General features: G+C 36.3%; 1 protein-coding gene across 3 annotated transcripts in view; it reads right to left on the reverse strand.

Moving 5' to 3' along the window:
- Positions 1–273: 273 nt before the first annotated feature.
- The window catches only part of PDE3B (phosphodiesterase 3B), a 221,748-nt gene continuing 197,619 nt past the window's right edge, over positions 274–24,402 (reverse strand). For all 3 annotated transcript variants that reach the window (XM_054441644.2, XM_063671133.1, XM_054441643.2), the window contains 5 exons: positions 22,086–22,285; positions 13,069–13,272; positions 10,950–11,111; positions 4,560–4,812; positions 274–2,861 (listed from right to left, as the gene is read on the reverse strand). In XM_054441644.2, the coding sequence (XP_054297619.2) occupies positions 2,647–2,861; positions 4,560–4,812; positions 10,950–11,111; positions 13,069–13,272; positions 22,086–22,285 (1,034 nt within the window). In that variant the 3' untranslated portion in view covers positions 274–2,646. The remainder of the gene's footprint in view (positions 2,862–4,559; positions 4,813–10,949; positions 11,112–13,068; positions 13,273–22,085; positions 22,286–24,402) is intronic.

Here is a 24,402-nt window from a genome sequence, read left to right on the forward strand (position 1 = left end):
ATCTCTGCTCCACCTGCCACTCCTATCCCCTAGATAGAGATAGAGCAGCTTATATTAATCTGGCAACTATAATGAAGGAACCAGAGTTGTATCTATTCATCTCTTTTGTGAAGTTTGTTTCTATGAGAGGATGCAATCTAGATACAGATAATTTCTGACGACGTAAGTAAGCCAGAATCTCCAGGTTTCTTGTAAAAATAAGTAGAAAAAGCCAATAGCACCAACAAAGTAAGTAATGAAATAATAGCAGGAAACAGCTTTCAAATCATGAAGTAATTTTGAAAAGTACTTTTATGGAGAAAAATATGTCAGTAGGTACATAGATATAGCACTAAAAGAATATTTCTAGTACCAGCGGCTTTAAAAATAGAAAATTTATGATGAAAATTATTATAACAAGAAATTAATCTGATTCAGTAGCAATCAAAGTAAGATCTGTAATATGGCTTATGGCAATTTCTCAAGTAAGATTTCATCTAATGGTACGGTGTGCATTTAATATATTCTCACATTCTTTCTTACACTTATGAATTTTTAAGTTTCAGCTCGGGAGAGATACTTTTTTGGGTTTCTTTAGGCTAGTTATTTTTACATATGTCAATTACTTAGCAAGGGTTAAATAATTTAAGGACTATATTATGTAAAAATGAGTTTCCAGTAGTAATTGGATTTATAATTAAATCCAATGCATCCAGTGTTTGTAATTTAAAATGCTGCTTTTGAGAAAACAACATAAACTAAAGAAACCCAATATAAAACCCAATAAAATAACAGACAGTATGGAAATGTGATTCAATCTCAATATGCATGCTTGTACATGTATGACTTTATACACATACACTTGTATGTATTCTGCAGGAGAGGAAATAATAGCAGAAATACACTTAAACATGATGGAAAATGTACTCTAGAGAAATATAAGGACAGGATATATATATTGTAAGTACAAATATAAATTATCAGTTAAAATTTTATTAATTAGTAATAAGTGCTGGGACTGGTTTACAAATAGTGTGTGACAATGGTAACAAAAGTGGCAGCAAGGAACTCAGCACTCACTCAACATGTCTAATAAATACAGCTTAGTGATTCATTAAATATTGACACTGTGAAGGATCAAAAATTCTAACACTTCCAGAGATCTTAAATTGATATCTTTCAGATAAGCCAAATATTCTAGATAAGTAAGAAACTGCATGCCAATACCATATTCTAAAGGAATTACCTTGGAAAATTAATGGTTTCACTGTGTGCAAAATTGCATGAATCCAAAATATGATATGGTCTCCAATAATAATAGAAAATATTAGCCTACCATTTTGCCATCATTTTGGCTGCTCTTTATATCTTCAAATGTATTTCACAAGTAGGGTACATATCCACACACTAGCAAGTTTACAAAACGTAAATATGGTCCATTTTCTTGCAATTATTTTAATAATGTGGTTATTTAATAATGTACTTTTGTATGAAATGATTTATTAACATATTTATATTTTTATATGAAAAATAAGTATTCCAGTTCTTTACTTGTTCTCAGAAATCAGTCTTGCAGTTAGGCTTCAGAAATAATAAGTAGTGATAGGTCATTTCTGTCATGTAGTCTTGAGGCAGAGGGAAATTAACAGAAACATGAACATCAGTTTTAGAGTGAACAAATGACAGCTAAGATGTGGATCTAAAGATAACCACATGTTCCAATTATTTATTCAATGTATGTGTCCTTTAGGGCTCACTATATTTCTTTTTTTCTTTATCGTTGATGAGATTAGTTTCGGTATTACAGCAAATTTTTTTTCTTCTGACAAATCTGTGCTGTGTTTATATTAACTAAATCTTTAAAAATACGAATCCTGAGCTAGAGTAAAAACAACAATTTTGACTAAAGAATAAATCCCTTCATTGTTAAACCTAAACAGCTTTAAAATTCAGCCATGGAACATAAGATAAGACTGGAATTCAAACTTCTGATGTCCATGGCAAACCTGAATACTCTCAGCAGAAATAAAACACACATAGTAGATAATACACAATAGTAAAAAGCATCAGAAATTGATGCACCTGGATTTTGTTAAATATAACAAAGGTCACTCAGTCCTTCATGGATAAACCTAGCTGGGAGAATAGCACTGAACAGTGTATTGCATTGAGCAGAAATCCCTCAGAAAGGCAACACTGGATTCATTTTTTAGACAGGCATAGACTTTTCTCCAAAACATTCAAAGACATAAAAGATACACTGGGAAATACAATATGAATCTATTTTCATAAAAGCAAAAAGTTCTGGCTGCTTTGGTAACTGAAATAAGTCACTTGAGTTTTTAGTTATAGCTGACCCCCAATGAAAAATAAGAGCTCACTACCCAGCAAAGCAGCATTATGACAAAGTATTCATACACCAGTAAAGATTTAAGTAAGGGCTCTGCAACATGGGTCAACACGGATGGTATTTTTGGTTTAAGAATAGTTTTCTAGTTCCTGCGAAAGTGCATAGGAGTGGGAAACTGCCAGCAGAGCAAGGATCCTCTCACAGTATTAAGGCCTGTCCACGTGGGAATGGTCAGTTGAGAGTCAGCTGGTGAACACCAGGCAATGATTTCTGCCCCTGGGCACAGCCCTCTGGGCTTCTTCAATATGACTTTTCTTTTACTCAAACTGTCGCTCTTCCTCTTCATCTGCTTCTTCAATGACCTGAATCTCATCTGCTTGAGGTAAGGAGGAATTCTCCACCTGCAGTTTATTCCCATTAGCTTTACATTTTTCTTCTTCCTCTATGATTTCCTTCCATATCTTGTGGTTTTCAGTGAGGTGGTGCATTAGCTGACAAAATATTCGCCGTCTGCTTTTCCTTCTTGGTGGTTCTGTGAAATTTAAATGTATTCTAATCATAGCAATATGATTTAATCATTCATTCAACAAATATTAAGTGCCTATTCTAGGTATCTAAGCACTGGGATTATAAAAGTAAACAGTACTATAAAATAATAGTATAATAAAAATAATATAATGAAATAGTACTATAAAAATAATCCCTGCATTATGGTGTTCAGATTCTAGTGGAAAGAGCTAGGAAAACAGAAAGAAGCAAAACAGGAATATGTTAGATGGTATTGTTATGGATAAAAACAAAATAGAGAAGAGGTTTAGGGAAAACTGGCTGGGTACAGTGGAGAGGGAAGAATCGTGCTGAAATTTCAAATGAAAATAACCCAAAGTTAAAAACCAACCTTTAAGGGCATCTTACGTATTGAATTAAACACAATTACCAACATTTTGATGAGTATAATTTTTTTTTTTTTGAGACGGAGTCTTGCTCTGTCGCCCAGGCTGGAGTGCAGTGGCACGATCTCAGCTCACTGGAACCTCTGCCTCATGGGTTCACTCCATTCTCCTGCCTCAGCCTCCCTAGTAGCTGGGACTACAGGCGCCTGCCACCATTTCCAGCATATTTTTGTATTTTTAGTAGAGATGGGGGAGTATAATTTTTAGAAGTCAGTCAACCTTCAGATGCTAATGCCATTTTCTTAAAAAAAGAATTTTAAATACATTTTAATAGGATTTGCCATGCTAATCCTAAATACAAGGCATGTGTGTGTTGCAGTGGGAGGTTCTTTGTAGTTTTCCTATCTGGTCTGATTTATTACAGCTTGAAAATCAAAACAACACTTATGTAGGTATAATTTAAATTCTACTTTAAAATGAGCAAATAACTGATTTCATTCACAATTACAAAGTGATAATTTTCATTTCATTTTCCATTTATACTAATTGTCTTATACAGGAAAGCATGTCATTACAGTTTGGTAACTCAAATTCATAATGCCACAAAACTTGGCTCTCCCTTTACAGCCAGGGAATGTATGTTTTCCTTTCCCCCCCCCCATTGTTTTGATCTATTTCTCAAGTCTATGTGAACAGCAAATTAGTAGGCTGCTATGGAAGTTGTGCTCCTCAGCTGCCCAGTGGGATTGCGGGTGAGATGTGTGAAAAGAAGTGACATGAAGGAGGACTTGCCATGAGGATCCACCTCACATATGTTCAGATGTGGTGATGGCCCTATCATGCATGCACAGGTGGAGCCTGCTGAAGAGTACTGGCTGGAGGACAACACCTCAAGAGATGTTACTTTAATTAAATAAGAATAAGAATGCTTGTTGTATGACAGTATTCACCCAGTACCTGGCATATAGAAGTTACTCAAAACATGACTGTTGAATCTGAACATTTAGTGGTTACTCAATGTAATGACTGCTGAATCTGTATCTGAGAAACAAAGTTCCAAATCTAAGTTAAATGGATATATGCAGTTATTAAAGGTTGAGTATCCCTATTCAAAATGCTTGAGACCAGAAGTGTTTCTAATTTTGGAATATTTGCATTATATTTAGCACCCCTAATTGAAAAATCTGAAATCCAAGTGTCCCAATGAATATTTCCTTTGAGCATCATGCTGGCACTCAAAAAATTTTGGATTTTAGAGCATTTCATATTTCAGATTTTCAGACTTGGAATACTCAACCTGTAACATTAAATAAATTATAATGTCCCTATATTCTTACTTGGATTTAGATTGTTTTCCATTTCTTCATCATCTGTATCTAATTCTTCACCGTCTTCATCATCACCACTTTCAGTATCATTATCCTCTTCTGCTTCTATCCACTGACCTGGTAGCAAACCAGCAGCATCATAGGAGTTACACAGGGGACCCACTATGTGGGTGATAAAAGATTCTTGGAGTTTTGCTAGTTGAGGAAAAGAACGATCCATGAATGGACTGATGGGCAGACCAAGATTTGCTTCTTCATCTCCCTGCATATTTTCAAAAGAAAAGTACATTTTTAACTGGTGAAAGAACCACCACTGAGCTTTGCTGTTAAAATTATCTTGAGTTTTTTTAAATAAACAATCTATATCAAAATATTTTTTATAAATAAGCATCAATGAATCTATCATTTCAACTGTAAGAATTTAACATTGAGAAATCCTAAACAAAACTTTATTCTCACATTCTGTCCACATCAACCAGTATGGCTGATACTCAGTTAATAAGAAACATACAGATCTATTAAAATAAGTATCAGATATTTTACTAACAAACTGCAAAATTCCATAGTGTCAATTATGGATTCTCTTTATCTAGGGGCAAAAGCATAATAGAAACATTTTTGTTGTAGTTATATCTCAAATGTACAGAGCTGAATTTTGCAAGTGCTTTTCAATAACACTACCTCCACCTCCCTTTTTTTTAACAGCAGAACTCTCTAATGATTCAAAATCAGAAAACCTAATATGAAAAACAAATAAAGTAGAGCTACCATGATTGAGGTGAGGATCCTGGGGCTAGATCCCCAACGGCCTGCCTTCTGGTACTCTCCAACTGTGGCTTCTAGGGCTTAATTTGAGATCAGACTACCACCTGTGTGGTGTTGGGCAAGCTCTATGTACAAATGCACTGTGTATAAAATCTGAATAATAATCTACCTAATAGGGATGCTATGATGAGGTTAAAGGAAATATTATATAAAGTGTTTAGCAAGTACTGAGCATTCTCCAAATGGTACTATTAACATTTTAGTCCTAGTGTCTGAACTGGTTTGGGATAAATTACTCCCCACAATGTACAAATTCTGCAGGTAAGCAGTGTCTGTTCTGTAATGAGCCAACATAACTCTGAGGAAACAACCAGAAACTGTCCCCGTGATTAACTGTCCCATGATTAGAAATCTTTTACGAGATTATTGTCTATGAGGAAGAAAACAATTGATATTTTTCCAAAAACAGTTGGGTTTATCTATAGGACTCTGTAATTTCATAGATATAACCCAGGAGTTTGGCTTTTCTAAGCCCATGGCAGTTAAATGGCTGTAGGCATATAAAGACAGTATAATTAGTATAATTAAAAAAAAGTTGGGCATGGTTAGAATTTTACATCAATATCTGAAGAAAGTTTAATAGCCTAACCAGAATGAGAAAGAAGTTTAGTTCTGATGAGGGATAATTAAAACTTTCATAAGTGGGAGGATATCAGATGACATTTTCCTGCTTTGATATTGAATAATGACACTTAGATTAAGTGAAACTCTCTCAGATAACACATTGTTTTTAGTGATATATATGAAATTATAATAGTTAACATTTATTGAGCACTTATGTATCAGAAACTATTCTAAGAAGTCTACATATATTAGTTCATTTAATCCTCACAGAAACCTTATGAGGTAGCTACCATTGTTATTCCTATTTTATCAATGAGGAAACTGGCACAGAGAGGTTAAGTAACTTACCCAACCAAGGTCATATTGCAGATAAGGAAGAGAAGCCAGGATTCAACCTCAGGCATGGCTTCCAGGTTTGCTTAATAAGTATTAATTCTATATGCTTTTAAAATAATATGTGGGATCTAAATGAATATTTCTAATGTTCTCTCACTGAACTACTGAATTTTCTAAAATTGACATACACCATTATTTTTTATTACTCATTTGTACATATAATATAAAGATAACATTTTCCCTAGCATAAAATTCCTCTTTTGTAAACATGAGATCCATGGGCGAGCTCTAAAGCAAGTTTCAATTTACTGAGAATGAGAATGAGAATATACAAACTGCATAGTATAATCTTACAAATTAGGTAAATATAGCCATTTACTACCCCAAATTAAATATAATTTAAATATATCAGATCATAGTAAAATATTAATAATCTTTCCATGATTATACAGTATGGCATTTTGTAACTTATAAACAGCAGAGTATACATTATTGTGTTGGGATGTTTAGCTGGTGGGTGTAAAACATTGCACATTTTCAATACAATCTGGAAGTAACAAAGTATACCGGGTGCATGGTTATATAGGCTCAATTACTCCCACTTTCCACTCATGTTAAGAAAGCCCTCACCTGGTAGATATGTTGACCTTTCCTGATAATTAGGGCCAACAAGGATTCCTAAGGAATGTAATTCCAAAGTCAAAAAGGTGTATTTGCTATTTTGGAGATAACAAAATGTTAGGCATGTCAGGAAATCAGTGCACTCCTACATTGTAGGAAGCCTCAAAACGGGACCCCAAAAAATGGCAGATTCAGCAAAGTGGAAAGATTATTTTAATGCCAAAATGTTATAGTATTCTCTGATAGTAGTTTGTATTTCTGTGGATCAGTGGTGACTTCCCCTTTATCATTTTTTATTGTGTCTATTTGATTCTTCTCTCTTTTCTTTATTAGTCTAGCTAGCGGTCTATTTTGTTAATCTTTTCAAAAAACCAGCTCCTGGATTCATTGATTTTTTTGAAGGGTTTTCTGTCTCTATCTCCTTCAGTTCTGCTCTGATCTTAGTTATTTCTTGTCTTCTGCTAGCTTTTGAATTAGTTTGCTCTTGCTTCTCTAGTTCTTTTAATTGTGATGTTAGGGTGTTGATTTTAGGTCTTTCCCACCTTCTCCTGTGGGCATTTTAGTGCTATAAATTTCCCTCTAAACACTGCTTTAGCTGTGTCCCAGAGATTCTGGTACATTGTGTCTATTTATTTCTGCCTTAATTTCGTTATTTACCCAGTAGTCATTCAGGAGCAGGTTGTTCAGTTTCCATGTCGTTGTGCCTTAATTTCATTATTTACCCAGTAGTCATTCAGGAGCAGGTTGTTCAGTTTCCATGTCGTTGTGCGGTTTTGAGTGAGTTTCCTAATCCTGAGTTCTAATTTGATTGCACTGTGGTCTGAGACACTGTTTGTTATGATTTCCATTCTTTTACATTTGCTGAGGAGTGTTTTACTTCCAATTATGTGGTCAATTTTAGAACAAGTGCGATGTGGTGCTGAGAAGAATGTATATTCTGTTGATTTGGGGTGGAGAGTTCTGTAGATGTCTATTAGGTCCACTTGATCCAGAGCTGAGTTCAAGTCCTGAATATCCTTGTTAATTTTCTGTCTTGTTGATCTGTCTGATATCGACAGTGGGGTGTTAAAATCTCCCACTATTATTTTTGGGAGTCTGAGTCTCTTTGTAGGTCTCTAAGAACTTGCTTTATGAATCTGGGTGCTCCTGTATTGGGTGCATATATATTTAGGATAGTTAGCTGTTCTTGATGCATTGATCCCTTTACCATTATGTAATGCCCTTCTTTGTCTTCTTCTGTCTTTGTTGGTTTAAAGTCTGTTTCATCAGAGACTAGGATTGCAACCCCTGCTTTTTTTTTTTTTTGCTTTCCATTTGCTTGGTAAATCTTTCTCCATCCCTTTATTTTGAGCCTATGTGTGTCTCTGCACGTGAGATGGGTCTCCTGAATACAGCACACTGATGGGTCTTGACTCTTTATCCAATTTGCCAGTCTGTGCCTTTTAATTGGGGCATTTAGCCCATTTACATTTAAGGCTAATACTGTTATGTGAGAATTTGATCCTGTCATTATGATGGTAGCAGGTTAATTTTGCCCATTAGTTGATGTGGTTTCTTCATAGTGTCGATGGTCTTTACAATTTGGTATGTTTTTGAGGTGGCTGGTATCGGTTTTTCCTTTTCATATTTAGTGTGTCCTTCAGGAGTTCTTGTAAGGCAGGCCTGGTGGTGACAAAATCTCTCAGCATTTGCTTGCGTGTAAAGGATTTTATTTCTCCTTCACTTATGAAGCTTAGTTTGGCTGGATATGAAATTCTGGGTTGAGAATTCTTTTCTTTAAGAATGTTGAATATTGGCCCCCACTCTCTTCTGGCTTGTAGAGTTTCTGCAGAGAGATCCACTGGTAGTCTGATAGGCTTCCCTTTGTGAGTAACCCAACCTTTCTCTCTGGCTGCCCTTAACATTTTTTCCTTCATTTCAACCTTGGCGAATCCAATGATTATGCATCTTGGGACATTTACGTAGCCAACAAACATATGAAAAAAGCTCATCATCACTAGTCATTAGAGAAATGCAAATAAAAACCACAATGGGATAACTTCTTATGCCAGTTGGAATGGCGATCATTAGAAAGTCAGGAAACAACAGATGCTGGAGAGGATGTGGAGAAATAGGAACGCTTTTCAAAGACTTGGAACTAACCCAAATGCCCATCAATGATAGACTGGATAAAGAAAATGTGGCACATATATACCACGGAATACTATGCAGTTATAAAAAAGGATGAGTTCATGTCCTTTGCAGGGACATAGATGAAGCTGGAAACCATCATTCTCAACAAACACAGAAACAGAAAACCAAATACCGTATGTTCTCACTCATAAGTGGGAGTTGAACAATGAGAACACATGGACACAGGGAGAGGAATATCACACATGGGGGCCTGTTAGGGGGTGGGGGGCTAGGGGAGGGATAGCATTAGGAGAAATACCTAACGTAGATGACAGGTTGATGGGTGCAGCAAACCACCATGGCACGTGTATACCTATATAACAAAACTGCACCTTCTGCACATGTGTCCCAGAACTTAAAGAATAATTTTTTTAAAAAATTAAAGATTTAAGAACAGCCGGGCACAGTGGCTCACGTCTGTAATCCCAACACTTTGGGAGGCCGAGGTGGGCGGATCACGAGGTCCGGAGTTCGAGACCAGCCTGACCAATATGGTGAAACCCCATCTCTACTAAAAATACAAAAATTAGCCAGGCATGGTGGCGTGTGCCTGTAATCCCAGCTACTCAGGAGGCTGAGGCAAGAGAATCGCTTGAACCCAGGTGGCAGAGGTTGCAGTGAGCCGAGATCGTGCCACTGCGCTACAGCCTGGGCAACAGAGCAAGCCTCTGTCTCAAAAAAAGATTTAAGAACAAAAGAGCATGCTTATATCTTTGAATCCTTGAGAACCACTGTCTATTCTCTCCATTTTGTAGCCCTCTGTCCGGATTTCTTCCCAGTTGATGTTCCTATGGCAGGGAGTTAGTCTTTTTATAGCAGAGTTGAAAATGGATTGATATTCTTTAAATATATTCTGAGCACACCCTGAATAACTTAAAAACCACTTCATCTGGAAATAAATTATTCTAGGTTACAGAATCTCAGGTTTGAAAGAGACCTGGAATCATAATGTAGTCTAGCCTTGTTATAGAAAGTAGTCAGGCAGACATGGGCAGAGCAGGAGAGGGCCCACCCCCAACACCATCAGAAATGTCAGGTGACCATCAGGTGATAGGTTAAGCTGTCTCTCTAAAATAATAATTGGTCACAGCTGGCACCAGGGAAAGGTAGTCACCCAATAGAAACTGGTGATCAGCAGCTTCCTGGTAAGATCTCAGGAGGTGGGTGAGTGGGCTCAAGCATGTGCACTAAGAGGCAAAATGGTGGAGTTTAACTGGTATATGACCTTCCTCCATGAACACTGGGCTGGTAAGGGAAAAATGCCTCAAGTGAGCATGAGTACAACTTCAGTAAACACACTGTGTATGTGGCCCCTCCCAAGTGCTGGCAGGTCACTGCACATGCGACAGCCACCTCAAAGGATGAATTGGGAGAAGTAACACAACCCTGGAAGCATGCCAGTGTATAAGACTCCAATTCAAAGGTTTCAATTGATCTCTCAGGTTGCCCGCCTGGCCTTCTTCCAAGTGCACTTTACTTCCTTTCATTCTTTCTGTAAAGCTTTTAAATAAACTTTCACTTCTGATCTAAAACTTGCCTCAGTCTCTCCCTCTGCCTTATGCCCTTCAGATGAATTCTTTCTTCTGAAGGGGCAAGAATTCAAGTTGCTGCAGACTCGGATTTGCGGCTGCCTTACCTGTAGACTCATGAATATATTCAGCTCACTCAAGATAGGGAATAAGTTATTTTTTAAAATTTTAACAGCAAAGGCAAACAGAACACAGAAAATACTAAGAACCAAAGCAAATGCAACAATTTTTAACCCTTCCCAGTCAAAGCAACTCAGATTTCAAAAACTTAATAAAGCTATCCAAAACCCAAAGAGTAGTGTGTTCTCATGACAGCTCTTAAAAATCCCACCAAGCTTATGTTTCAACTTACCTGCTCATAAAATTCATTGACAATGCCTTCTGTCCATTTCAAATGCAAGTCTCGAACTTTTGCTGGGCCATTTATATCTGCCAGTTTGATGCACACCTGGCATACCAAGAGGCGATCATTTTCATTACTCCATTCTATGCCATTACTATTTACATCATTTGCCTATTTTGGAAAAACAAAATCATTTTAGGTTCTGAAGGCATTTTTAAAACTTGTTGTTTTGTTTGCTTTTACCAAATTATCTTAAAACTGTTTCCTGTCTAAATGACAGAAAGAAATTTCAGCAAATAGTTCTTTTTAAAATCAGTTTATTCCATAATATGGACCTCTATTGGTTAAATTTCCTTTCTAAAAAATGCTTTCTAGAAAAGCATATAACTAACCATGGGTTTCAATATTTGTGATTACCACAAAGAATCATGAATTATATGTGTGTATATATATATATGTATTTATTAAGTATAGTAGATACACAATATCAAAAAATCATATAAGAATTATAACTACTTATTTCTACCTCAAAAAAGAACACTTAAGAAGCTAGAGAAGTTTGCTCTTGCTGTGAAAGGCAACATGATATAGTGAACTGAACACAAGTCTGAGAAGCTGGCCCTATAGTTTTAAATCCTGACTCAGAATATCATGAATCAGCAAGTTGTATTCTGAATCACAAATTCAGTGTGTAACAGTGAAAAAACTGCTTAACCTATTCGAATCTAACTTTCTTCATCTATGAAGTAGGAAAAGTAGTACCAATCTAGCCATGCTGCTATGAGGATTAATAAATGAAAAAATGCCTTGTTCAAAGTAAATGTTAAATATTGTTATTTAAATAAATGATAATTATTAGCTGAAAAAAAGCCTTTCAAGAACTAAAATTTCATTTTGTAAAAAATGAAAAGAATGAGCCACGTCATAGCTTTTGAACTTCAGTGTGATGGTTGCTTTTTGGCACCAAACTCTTCCAGAAAAAAAAATATATATGTAGACCACCACCATAGAAAACACTTGAGAGAAGAGCTCTTTTGATTGAAACTTAATAGGAAGTCTAGAGCCCCATTCATATGGCATTTTTTTGAGAGACTTCAAAATAGAAGTCTTTAAGGAATACACATTCAAAGTATTGTGTTAGATAATCTTTTACCTGTAAAAGGTGACTTAAGCACTTCAATGAATTTTATTTAAAAATTAAAGTGAATAAGACTATACAACTATGAAATAATTTTAAAGGTACCCTTACTTCTCACTGGTTTTTATTAGCATTTCATTAATGTCATGACAGCAACATATATAAGGGTATCTTTCCAGCAGGTCTAATCTAGTACTCCTTTGTTACCAGTTTCTCTACCCTGCAGGTACAGCTTCTTTTAGGTCACAAAAGTCATCAAGAAAATAGCAGCTTCCTGCAAGCCAGGGTGGGAATCTAAAGCAGTGGTTCTCAACTTTTTTCACCTCAAATGTCTGAGGGATAAAGCATAGTCCCATGAGTACCACTGTCATACTGGGGCAATGATTCTTGATCCCCTGGTGAATATGAGTTCTTTGGCCTAGTACAATGTCTGCACATAGTGGGCAATCCCAATAAATACTTGTTGAATGAGTGAATTATTCTCAAGTAGAAGTGAGTGCTTCCTTTTCCCTACACTAGCCAGCTAAAGAATCACTAATATAAAGAAGGTATAACAGGTGCAGTGAGGTAGGCATAATTAACTGGATTCTTAGAATTAACTGGATTCTTAAGAAACACAAAGTTAATTTTATATAATGCCTTACTTGACACTGAGCATGGCTTTGTCAAATCTCTTTAAACTCATTTGAAATAACTGGTTTGTTTCTAATAACTGGTTTGTTTCTATGTGAAAATATGTGAAATAAAGTCACAATAGTATAAGTTTATGTGTCGAAAGAAAATGTAACAAGAAATAATATTTTAGGAAATGTTACCATAACAATAAAAATGTTTATTTTTAAAAATATAGGCATATATATTATTTTATATCAACTATTTATTGTTACTTCCTAAGTAGTAATAATTCTAACTTAACATTAAAAAACATATTTTATCAGTAACACTGACAATAAAGATTTTTTATATCAGGCACTAATTTTCATAACAAACCTTGGCATTGAATTCTGCAAGAAAATCAAAATGCTTTTTAAGATCCGTAGCAAGGATTGCTTCAATGACTAAAAAACGAAAGCGCTTGAATTCCACATGATCAAGATGAAGAAGGAAGTTGTATTCTGGGCGAGAAAGATATAGATTCCAAGCTGACGCAGCATGATGATTTTCCAGAACAGATCTGTCATTGTATAAAACTGCCTAAAAAGAAATATAGAAAAATGAGGCAGACACCTCAAAGATATTAAACTTTAATATCTTTAATATCAGGTTGGAAGTATACAAACAATGAATACCTACTATATACTAGGCATTTTACCAGGTATTTTAGTACCTGTGAAAATAGGTTGTGATAATTTTATAAATGAGTAGACTGAAGTACAAAGAGGTTAAGATACACCTTTCCTTCCAACATACATAGCTCTAGTAAGTGAAAGGGTTATTTATCTTTAAAGTTTATCTTTGCAGACACTGTGCTGCCTCCCAAGAGATGTAAAGTTGATATTTTGAGGTCTATTTCATTTAATCAGAAAACCTTCTCAGATAAACTTCTGTGAATAAAGTCATTAGGGATCTAGAGCAGGTTTCAGAATACATTTCTGTTGTTTAGTCATTCTGGAGTCAATGGTGATGGTGACTAAAGAAGAGGAAGCAGTACTGTCCAGGGTAAGTAAGAGACCTGCCTGTCTGAGATGGACATATCCTGGATTCCCATCCTCACACAGTGCCTGGGAGTAAAACAGAAGTATGTAACAGATAAAAACACAAATCCTCTGGTTCAAATGATGTGGAACTACTCACTTTTTCTACACTTCACTCCAGCGGAAGACCCTGAGGTGCCTCCTCAGTACTCTAGGACTTTGGAATACAGACTTAAAATCAGTTGAATATAGAATTTCTAAAGCCTCTTCTACCTCTAAAAATTAAGCAATTCTTTAAATTATTAAATAAGCATAGTAATTATTAAAAAAAACTTCTACAGCCAAGTTGTGTTAAAGGCCAGGGATAAAAATTAAAACCCTATCCCTGTTTTCATGGAGCCTACTGTGTAATGAGAAAGAAGGACAGAATGAGATCTCAGGTAGGATACATATTCTGAGAGCTTAATTGAATAGCTCTACTTATTTGTGAAAATTAGCTATAGCCTAGATTTAAGCACAGATGCATACCACTAAGTGATTATTTTTTACACTATTTGGTTTTATAAAAGCAATGGTATGATTTAAACTTTGCAATGAGCCATATAAAGACATTTCATACCACCTGTAATACAACTTCTAAACATTATAAATACCAAACAGAAAGAGTAAGCTTTGAAAACTCCCTAAGGGGTCATTTACATTTAATAATGATTTGACTAATTCATGCTCAAATGTGACAAAGACTTAACTATGAGAACAGCTCTGTCTGTTCAGGAGGAAGTAATCCGATTCTGGGCTCAATAAAACACAATGTACAATGAGTGCCCTGTGAAGCTAGCTGACTTAATAAACTCACAGATAGCAAGATCAGTTTTTTTAAAAATGAGCAAGTTCAGAATTCTTTCACCATTCAAATTACCCTTTGAAATTGCCAAAGAAATATAAAATGGAGGGGGGAGGAGTCTGAATCAGTATTAGAATCTAGATATAATCATCATACTGGAAACTTCAAACACATGGTGAAAATAAGAATGGATTGAGAAAAGCTAACCAAGTCACTGCATAAGAAGGAAAAAGCCTATATGAAGAGTAAGTGGAAGGGGTTCCCTGCTGACCCCCAGTAGACTCATAAGCTCAAAGATGAGTGGGAGGCAAGAAAGAATCATGAAGCAATAAGTAGGAAGCAAATGTCAATTCTACTTTAGAAGAATACTTGAAGGTAGCACACAGAGCAGCAGACCAAGCTTAAACCAAATAAGAAAAACATTTCAAGCAAACAGATAATGAAGCCTCAGCTCTTACTGCGGGCTCTTAGAAGCAGAGAAAAAAGACAGGGTCCCAGCTCATTTGGAGCTGCAATAAACTAACATCCTTTGACTTTGTACTAAAGCATCTTGTTACCTCCTTTTTCTAGCTATAGATCCTTTTCTCTACAGCAAATACATCAATACTTTGGCAAAACAAATTAGTTGGTCATAAATCTTACTTTTCACCCTCTGAGTTGGAAAGATCTGAGAAGGGGTTTAATACAAACTGACAGAATCTTAGCAAATAGTAACACTTAAATAAGAAGAAAAAGAGAAAACCCTTCAGACATAAGAAGGACTTAGATCATACAAAGGATAAGTCTGACTAATCTGAACAAATGTCCCCTTTTAAAACATAAGAAACAGGAGGAAACATTAACAAAAATCTAGGTCATAGCCATTATCTCATGACTAAGAAGGCACTTTTTTTTTTTTTTGAGATGGACTCTCGTTCTGTTGCCCAGACTGGAGTGCAGTGGCGTGATCTCGGCTCACTGCAAGCTCTGCCTCCTGGGTTCAAACCATTCTCCTGCCTCAGCCTCCCGAGTAGCTGGGACTACAGGTGCCCGCCATCACGCCCAGCTGATTTTCTGTGTTTTTTAGTAGAGTCGGGGTTTCACCGTGTTAGCCAGGATGGTCTCTATCTCCTGACCTCGTGATCTGCCCGTCTCAGACTCCCAAAGTGCTGGGATTACAGGCGTGAGCCACCACACCTGGCCAACTAAGAAGGCACTTCAAGTGAAAAAGATTAAGAAAGACTGTTCATTTAAAAAATAATATGCCCAACTCAAAAAAAATCCAGTAGAGAGATAGCAGATAAATAAGGTGCTACAGAACACAAAGCAGCTAGTTTTGTTGTTTTTTTATAGGGTAAAGAAATAGTCTTGATGAACAGCTGTTATCTCAGGATTCTTTTACACTGTTCTCGGTTTGCTCTTTTCTGTGTTTACACTGCTATAGAGATACTACCTGAGACTAGGTAATTTATAAACAAAAGAGGTTTAATTGAATCATGGTTCCACATGGCTGGTGAAGCCTCAGGAAACTTACAGTCACGGTGGAAGGCAAAGGAGAGGCAGGCACCTTCTTCACAAGACAGCAGGAGAGGGAGAGAGAGCACACACAGGGGAGACTACCACTTTTCAACCAACAGATCTCGTGACAACTCCCTCACTATCATAAGAACAGCATGGGAGAACCCGCCCCCATGGTCTAATCACCTCACACCAGGGCCCTGCCCTTGACATGTGAGGATTACAATTTGAGATGAAATTTGGGTGGGGACACAGAGACAAACTGTATCAGTTCTAAAATTTCTAATAATCCCTTATCTTCCTTTATCTTAGTTACCACCCTTGTTTTGCTGAAATACATTTTAAAATAACTTTCTGAGGATGGTCAAGATGTGACTGTTTAAAATCACTGCATATCTGAGAATCTCGTTATTTTGCTCTTATGTAAAATGGTAGCTTAGCTGAATATAGAACTCTAACTTGAAAATAATACTCTTATGCCAGCACTTCCTATCTCCTCTCATTTTACTTATTTCCTAGCTCTTAAGTCATAATCTTCTCTTTCTCTGTCTGTCTCTCTTGGTCTCTCTTTCTCTTGCTCTGTCTCTCTCTCTCTCTCTCGCTCACACACACATTATGTATGTATTTATTTTCTTGCTATACCAGAATGTAAGTTCGATGAGGGGCAAGATTTTTTCCCATGTTTTATTTAATATAACAATGGCTAAATAGTGCCTATCCCACAATATGCACCCAATAAATACTTGAACAAATAAATGAACGAATAAACTCCCCTAGAATTTTAGAGACTTCATTCCAGTATTGTCTAGCATCTATTGTTGCTAAAATACAATGACAGTTGAATTTTTGTTCTTTTATAGATGTATTGTTTTCATCTTCTCAGGAATTCTTTTTTTTTTTTTAAACAAAATCTCTGGTGTTCTGAAATTTTTCCATGATGTGCTATGTGTGGGGTTTGAGTTTTTTTTCTCTATTCAACTTTCTTGGGACTTAGTGAGCCCCTTCAATCCAAAGACTCCCTTCTTTTTAGAACTTCCACTAGTCACATCTTGACCTAGTCCCCCATGTCTTATCTTCTCCTTCCCTATATTCTCTTTTTATCTTCCTGGTCTATGTTCTGGGAGAGACTACCTGGACTTTTACTTCCAATGCTTATATTGAATTTTAAAAATTTCCTCCAGTAATATTTTTAGTTTCTAAGAGCCTAACTTGTTCTCTGATGTTCCTTTATTATAGTTTCCTGTTCTTACTTTATGGATGCAATATTTTTCAAATTCTCTGAGAATACATTTTTAAAAAATAATTAGATGCTTCTCTATTCCCTAGATTCTCCCTGTGGTCAGTTATTCTTTCCATCTTAGCCTTTTCTTTCCAAGCCTCTGATTAATGCCATGGCTGATGATCCTTGGTTTTCTGTGTATATAGAAAAATGAATTCTAAACCAGGTGCGGTGGCTCACGCCTGTAATCCCAGCACTTTGGGAGGCTGAGGTGGGCAGATCACGAGGTCAAGAGATCGAGACCATCCTGGCCAACATGGTGAAACCCCATCTCTACTAAAAATACAAAAATTAGCTGGGCGTGGTGGCATGCGCCTGTAGTCTCAGCTACTCGGGAGGCTGAGGCAGGAGAATCTCTTGAACCCCGGAGGCAGAGGTTGCAGTGAGCCAAGATCGTGCCACTGCACTCCAGCCTGGCAACAGAGTGAGACCCTGTCTCACAAAAAAAAAAAAAAAAGAATTCTAGATTTCAGTTGTAACCTCTCTGCTGTTATGTATGTTTTATTGTGGAGTCTCTCCCCTTGGGATGAATGAGTGGGAACTATGTAAATGTGGATAGGGTTTGTTACCTAGCAAGTTTTGCTTTAGAATAACAGGTGCCAGCTGTTAGATGTCTAGAATGAGAGAAATTTACTTTGGACTACTAATACCCACTCTAGGAACTGTTACTCTCTCCAGGCAGTTCCTTCAATATCTAAGAGATGAGTTTCCTGCCTGGAGGTAAACATAGGGTTTTAGTCACTCTGCATAAAGGTATGTGTATGCACAGGGAGAGCAAGCAGGAGCAAACAGTAACAGGAGTCTCTCTGGGGTTCCAGCTATGCTGGGTACTTTTGTTTTATCTGTCAATATTCATCCATTTTTCATTTTCCAGAAATGTTATACAAATTTTTTTTATCTGCTGGTGATAATACCCATCCTCCTCTTATTGCTCTCTGTTGTAATGAACTTCATATCTTACTATCATTTTAATGCATTCTCAGGAAGAAGCGGAAACAGATTCATGTGTTTAGTCATCTTAATCCATATTTTGGAAGACAAAACATTTACAAATCTCAACTTAAAATTTTGTTTCCTTTTACCCAGTCTCATAAAAATATTTCAGAAATTTTACTATCTCAAGCTAACCTCCATCTTTCAGCCAACTTCTCATTTGGAAATAGCTCAGAAATCTCTTAGAATCTTATTAATACTGGCACTCCTCCGGGATACACCTGACTATACGTATCACCTTCTTTCATGGCAAGAATCCTCTTGTATCTTTCTAGCACACATTCCTTACCATGAGAATGAAGAAGAATGCTTGACCCAGCCAGTGGTATTATATGTTACTGTCTATAATACACTGGAACTATAATGTCTTTCATTAATTATGGCCTGACTAGACCCACTGAGTTTCCAAAGATGAAAGAACCTACTTTGTTACTTAACCACATTAAGCCCTAGATTTTTACAAGGGTCCTTATCTCACAGGTGCTAGTTGAAGAAGGCCTCATAAACTTCGTTACTTTGGGAAGCACAGAACATATTTCAGAAAACCTAGGAGTACGACAGAGCAAAGAATTCAGACATCCTTCAACATTCAACAAATATTTACTAAATGCTTTTTGTATGTCAAGCACTATTCTAGGTATTATAGAATAAAAGACAAAAATCCCTGCCCTTGTGGAACTTTATATTCCATTGAGAAGATACATATAAAAAACAAAGTACATAAACAAAATATATAGTATCCTAAATGATCACTGCAATGGAAAAAAAGCAGAGAAGGAGTATAATGGTATAAAGAAGGGGATTTTGAAATTTTAGATGGAAGGAGGTGACAAAATGCGTATACAGATATCTAAAGGAAAAGCCCTCTGGGCAGGGAGAATAGGAAGTGCAAACACTCTCAGAAAGGGACAGAGACGGTATTAGCAAGGAAGCCAGTGAGACTAGACTTGAGTAAGTTAAAAAAAAAAAAAAAAGAGAGAGAGACGTAATGGGACCAATAATGTAGGGCCTTGCAGAACATTTTATGATTGTCATTTACTAGGGGTAAGGTGAATACCACTGGAGAGTTTACTATTTTGTTTTTATTTTTTTGAAACAGGGTCTCAAATGTTGCCCAGATTGGTCTCAAACTCCTAGGCTCAAGCAGTCCTCATGTCTCAGCCACCCAAAGCATTGAGATTACAGGTGTGAGCCATAGCGCCTGGCAAGAGAGTCTGGAACAGAGTGATGCAACACACCGAAACAGGGTCACATTCTGGCTGACATGTGTTGAGAATAGACTGAAGGAGAGCAGAGAACGAGCAAGGAGACTAGGTAAGAGGCTATGCATTTTCACAGCTGAACTCTCTAATTCATCTCCTTTCCATTCTAGCACTTCCTATGGCTTCATCTAATGGCAATTCGTAACAATGAGAAGTTAGAAATAACATGATTATTGATATCATGTTCAGACTTCATGACTGTATTTTGATTAGGACAACAATTGAGTAGGCAACTTGTATAAGTTGTTCATATAACATTGTTTTAAATTATCTTCATGTGAGAGAGTTAACATTGGAATTCACTCATTTGTAACATCCTTGAGGGAGGATATACTTTACGAAAATGAAAGCAGTAATAAAAACATAGAGTAGGCCGGCACGGTAGCTCATGCCTGTAACCCCAGCACTTTGGGAGGCTGAGGTGGGCAGATCACCTGAGGTCAGGAGTTTGAGACCAGCCTGGTCAACATGGTGAAACCCTGTCTCTACTACAAATACAAAAATTATCCGGGCATGGTAGCAGGCACCTGTAATCCCAGCTACTTGGGAGGCTGAGGAAGGAGAATCACTTGAATCCAGGAGATGGAGGTTGCAGTGGGCTAAGATCACGTCACTGCACTCCAGCCTGGGCAACACAACGAGACTCTGTCTCAAAATAAAACAAAGCAAAACAAAACAACAGAGTGGACTAGAACAGTAAGTAACTTCTACCTACGTGATTTCTGATTCAGGAGCTTCTCATGCCATCAGAAACAGTATAAAACCTTCCATATGTTACCTCCTTAATCATATCAGATAACTATTTTTAGGTTCAGAGGAATAAACCTTTATTTGAGGTCATCCAGCTAATAAGTGGGCAATCAGAAATCTAAGACAGGACTTTTAATCTCAAGTCCAGTGCTTTTTCCACTATGCCATTAATCCTCAGGTCTATGATTTACCAAAGGACTAGGATTTCCAAAGATTATCATGTGCTAGGTTTGAGAGATTGGGCATCTGATTCTTACAGAATGGTATTGCAAATAAGAAAATATGTGCCACTTAGAAGGTACTTTTTTTAAAAAATAATACAAAGTGGGCAACTACTAGTAACTAGATTTGAATTCATCAGAAAGTTACCTCTGGAAATCACGAACTATTAATAAAGTCTCATTGGATAAATGAATCACATGGCCCTTTTAACCCATTAACACACACACACCCCATTATACCCATTTACACATATACATATTCATAGTTCCCTACATTCCTTCCCCCACCCCAACACATGCTCACAATTCAAGAGAATATATCTCCTATTTTTAAAAAAGTTGGAGTATATGAAAGAGATTGAAGAAAAAAAAGAAAAACAGAAAATGGCTACAGAAAATGAAAGGATCAGAGCCAAGGTTTAAACATAGAATAAAGAAGTGGGAAGTGAGATGAATTCAGCAACGATCAGTGAGTACCTACTCTTCATAAAGCATCCAATTAGAAACACACAGATGACATTTCAGGAATCCCCAGCATAAACAAACTCAGCTACCACATAAAAATCTGCTTAAACCACAACCACACTAAATTCTACTTAAAACCACGTATTTAGGGCCAGGCGTGGTGGCTCACGCCTGTAATCCCAGCACTTTGGGAGGCCAAGGCAGACAGATCACGAGGTCAGGAGATCGAGACCATCCTGGCTAACACAGTGAAACCCCGTCTCTACTTTAAAAAAAAAAAAAAAATAGCTGGGCGTGGTAGTCCCAGCTACTCAGGAGGCTGAGGCAGGAGAATGGCATGAACCTGGGGGACGGAGCTTGCAGTGAGCCGAGATTGCGCCACTGCACTCCAGCCTGGGTGACAGAGCAAGACTGTCTCAAAAAACAAAACAAAGCAAAACTCAACACGTATTTAGTTCCAAGTCCTAATTTTAAAGCTATTGCAATTACAGTATCTATTTGTTGGGAACTCTTGCCTCCTCATGCAAATTGTGACCTTAAAGGAATTTTATATCTTACCAGCTATACTAGGTACAAAAATAATATACCAGAAGAATTTTTACATACACTAATATATTCAGAAGTAAGAGATTTTAGGTCTGGTATTAAGGCAAATCTTAAGGGAAAAAAGAGAACAACAAAAAAGATTAATAGTTCTCAACCATTATAGCTTTCTAGCCATACAATGGGCCTAAATAGGAGGAACGGGAATCTTAAATACAGTCAGAGTTTTGTTGGTTTGATTAAAGACAAAAATATTGACAGCAAGGACTCTAGAATTTCACAAAACAATGAGTTATTTCAAAAACTGTCTATTATTTTCTAGTTCAAGAAGTTGATTCTTCCCCTAATTTCCTAGCACACATCACATTAATGCCATGTGTTATCCAATTAACTAAAATGTAGGGTATTAAAGTCAGATGGATTGGCCATATGATTCAACTGAATGATTTATAAAGGGATACACAGCATGACTGAAAATTTCAGAATTACTCTTTAAAGGTTCTGAAAAATATTTCCTACCTGAGGGGCATTTGTAGCCACTAGAAATGCATTTGTCCTCCCTGGGTGATCATAATCATGCATGGCAGCTGCCACGTATAGAGCCATCAATTCTAATGCAGGAATGTTTGAAGACAGGCAGCCATAACTCTCATCTGGAACAGAGCAGCTCTTCGAAGAAATATAAGCAATTCGCCCATGGTTAATTCTACCATCAGAATCTGAGAAACAATAAATAGCAAAATAAACCAGCATTAGCACATAAATTCCTCACAATTTTGCTATGGAGGGGATTCTCATAGGTAATATGATTACTTATTTTATTTGCTGATTTAAGTAAGAACTAAAATCTATGAACTTAAAAGAGTATATTATTCCCAATTTAACATGTTAGTAGAGAGGAACAGTGTTAAATCTGACCCTGAAGTTGCTTACTTTACAAGACATGATAGGATTCTCATACAAGTTTGATGCTGTCTTACTCAGGCAAATAATAATTTTAAAAACCTCTGATTTTCTAAATATTTGCTATTTAATGACTAGATAGATACAATGGCCAGGATACATGATATAACAGAAAAAGGCAATACTAGAGAATAAAATTTGATGAAAACATTACAAAGATTTAGGAATTTAATATCTTACCAAACTAAGCTTCTCTACATAGATGCTTTTCAAATCTCATCCAGAAATATTACATTTCATTTGTAGCCCTAACTACAACTCCTTATCTCCATTTTGTTTTCTTTCATGAAACTCCATATAATATAACGGAATAAAAAATAGTGGAAAATGAAAAGGCATGGAAAACTGGGGAACATCTCAGTCAACATAAATCTATTTTTATCTTCTTCTTAGAAACAACATGTTCACTATCCACACTGTGCTTTTGGTGTCTTAATATCTTACCACTGATTTCTTCTTTTTTCTATTTTGGTGGCTTTATCTATCTAGATGATCATTCTATTGTTTTTGCAAAAGAAATCTTTAAAAAGTATAAGAAGGAAAAAGGAACTATATTTAAAGTAGACACATAAAACCACAGATATTAGGTACAAAGTTTCCTTGGTTGTATTCATTGGGGGAACCTAGAAATAATGCTCTGGCTTGTTAAAGTCCAAAAGAATTATTTAATCCTATTTTAGTTGACTCAATACACCATCACAAGAATTTTTTAACATGACTTTAATACACTAGTGACCATTATAAATATATCTCATTATTTTCATGCTATTTATAATTTGTATCAAAATCAAGTTTTGGAATAGCCCACACTAGAGCATTTTTTAAAATTTTATGTTTTTAAAGATGGGGTCTTGCTATGATGCCCAGGTTGGAGTGCAGCAGCTAGCTATTCATAGGTCCAATCATAATAGTATGCTACACCCTCAAATTCCTCATCTCAATTGACCTGCCCTCAGCCACCTGAGTAGCTTGGACTAGAGTTACGTACCACTACACCGGCTTAGAGCTATTTTTTAAATAATTATAAAAAGCAAACATAAGGCAGTTAAATTATATGCATAATGATATATGTAAGCACTCAAATTTCAAATAAGACTTTAAATATCAATACAGAGTCAATAATTTGAATTTTCCTATGTGATGTACATTCTGGACTTTCCCTACAATTTTAAAATATATTTTAAAAATCAAAAATGGCAAAATATTTCCTTTTAGATTCAGTAATTACTTGGAATTTATATATTAGGATCTTAAAACATTAGCCGATATATGTTTCCAAAAAAATAACAGTACAAAAAAGAACACAGTTGGCAAGGGCAATGAAACATAACTACTTTGAATCCTATTTATTCACTTCATTTCAGAAAACTGTGATTTTAAAAATTTGCTGACACATTTAAAAGGAGGCCTCAGGAAAAGACATCCAGATTGGAAATGAAGATGCAAAACTATCTTTATTCACAGATGGCCTAATCTCATATATGTAGGAAATCCCAAGAAATCTACTGAAAAACTATTAGAACTAATAAATTAGTTCATCAAGTTAGCAGGGAATAAGATAAATACGCAAAAATCAATTGCATTTCTACATACTTAGCAACAAAAAAAATGACATTTTTAGAGAAATAGAAAAAAAAATTCATATGGCACCACAAAAACATTCCAAGTAGCCAAAGCAATCTTGAGCAAAAAGAACAAAGCTGGAGGCATCAGACTACCTGATTTCAAAATCTATTACAAAGCAACAGTAATCAAAACAGCATGGGCCAGGCACGGTGGCTCATGCCTATAATCCCACCACTTTGGGAGGCCGAGGCAGGTGGATCACTTTAGCTCAGGAGTTCGAGACCAGCCCGAGAAACATGGTGAAACC

Source organism: Pongo pygmaeus, chromosome 9 (genome assembly GCF_028885625.2).
Source record: "Pongo pygmaeus isolate AG05252 chromosome 9, NHGRI_mPonPyg2-v2.0_pri, whole genome shotgun sequence".
In the NCBI taxonomy this organism is placed as follows: domain Eukaryota; kingdom Metazoa; phylum Chordata; class Mammalia; order Primates; family Hominidae; genus Pongo; species Pongo pygmaeus.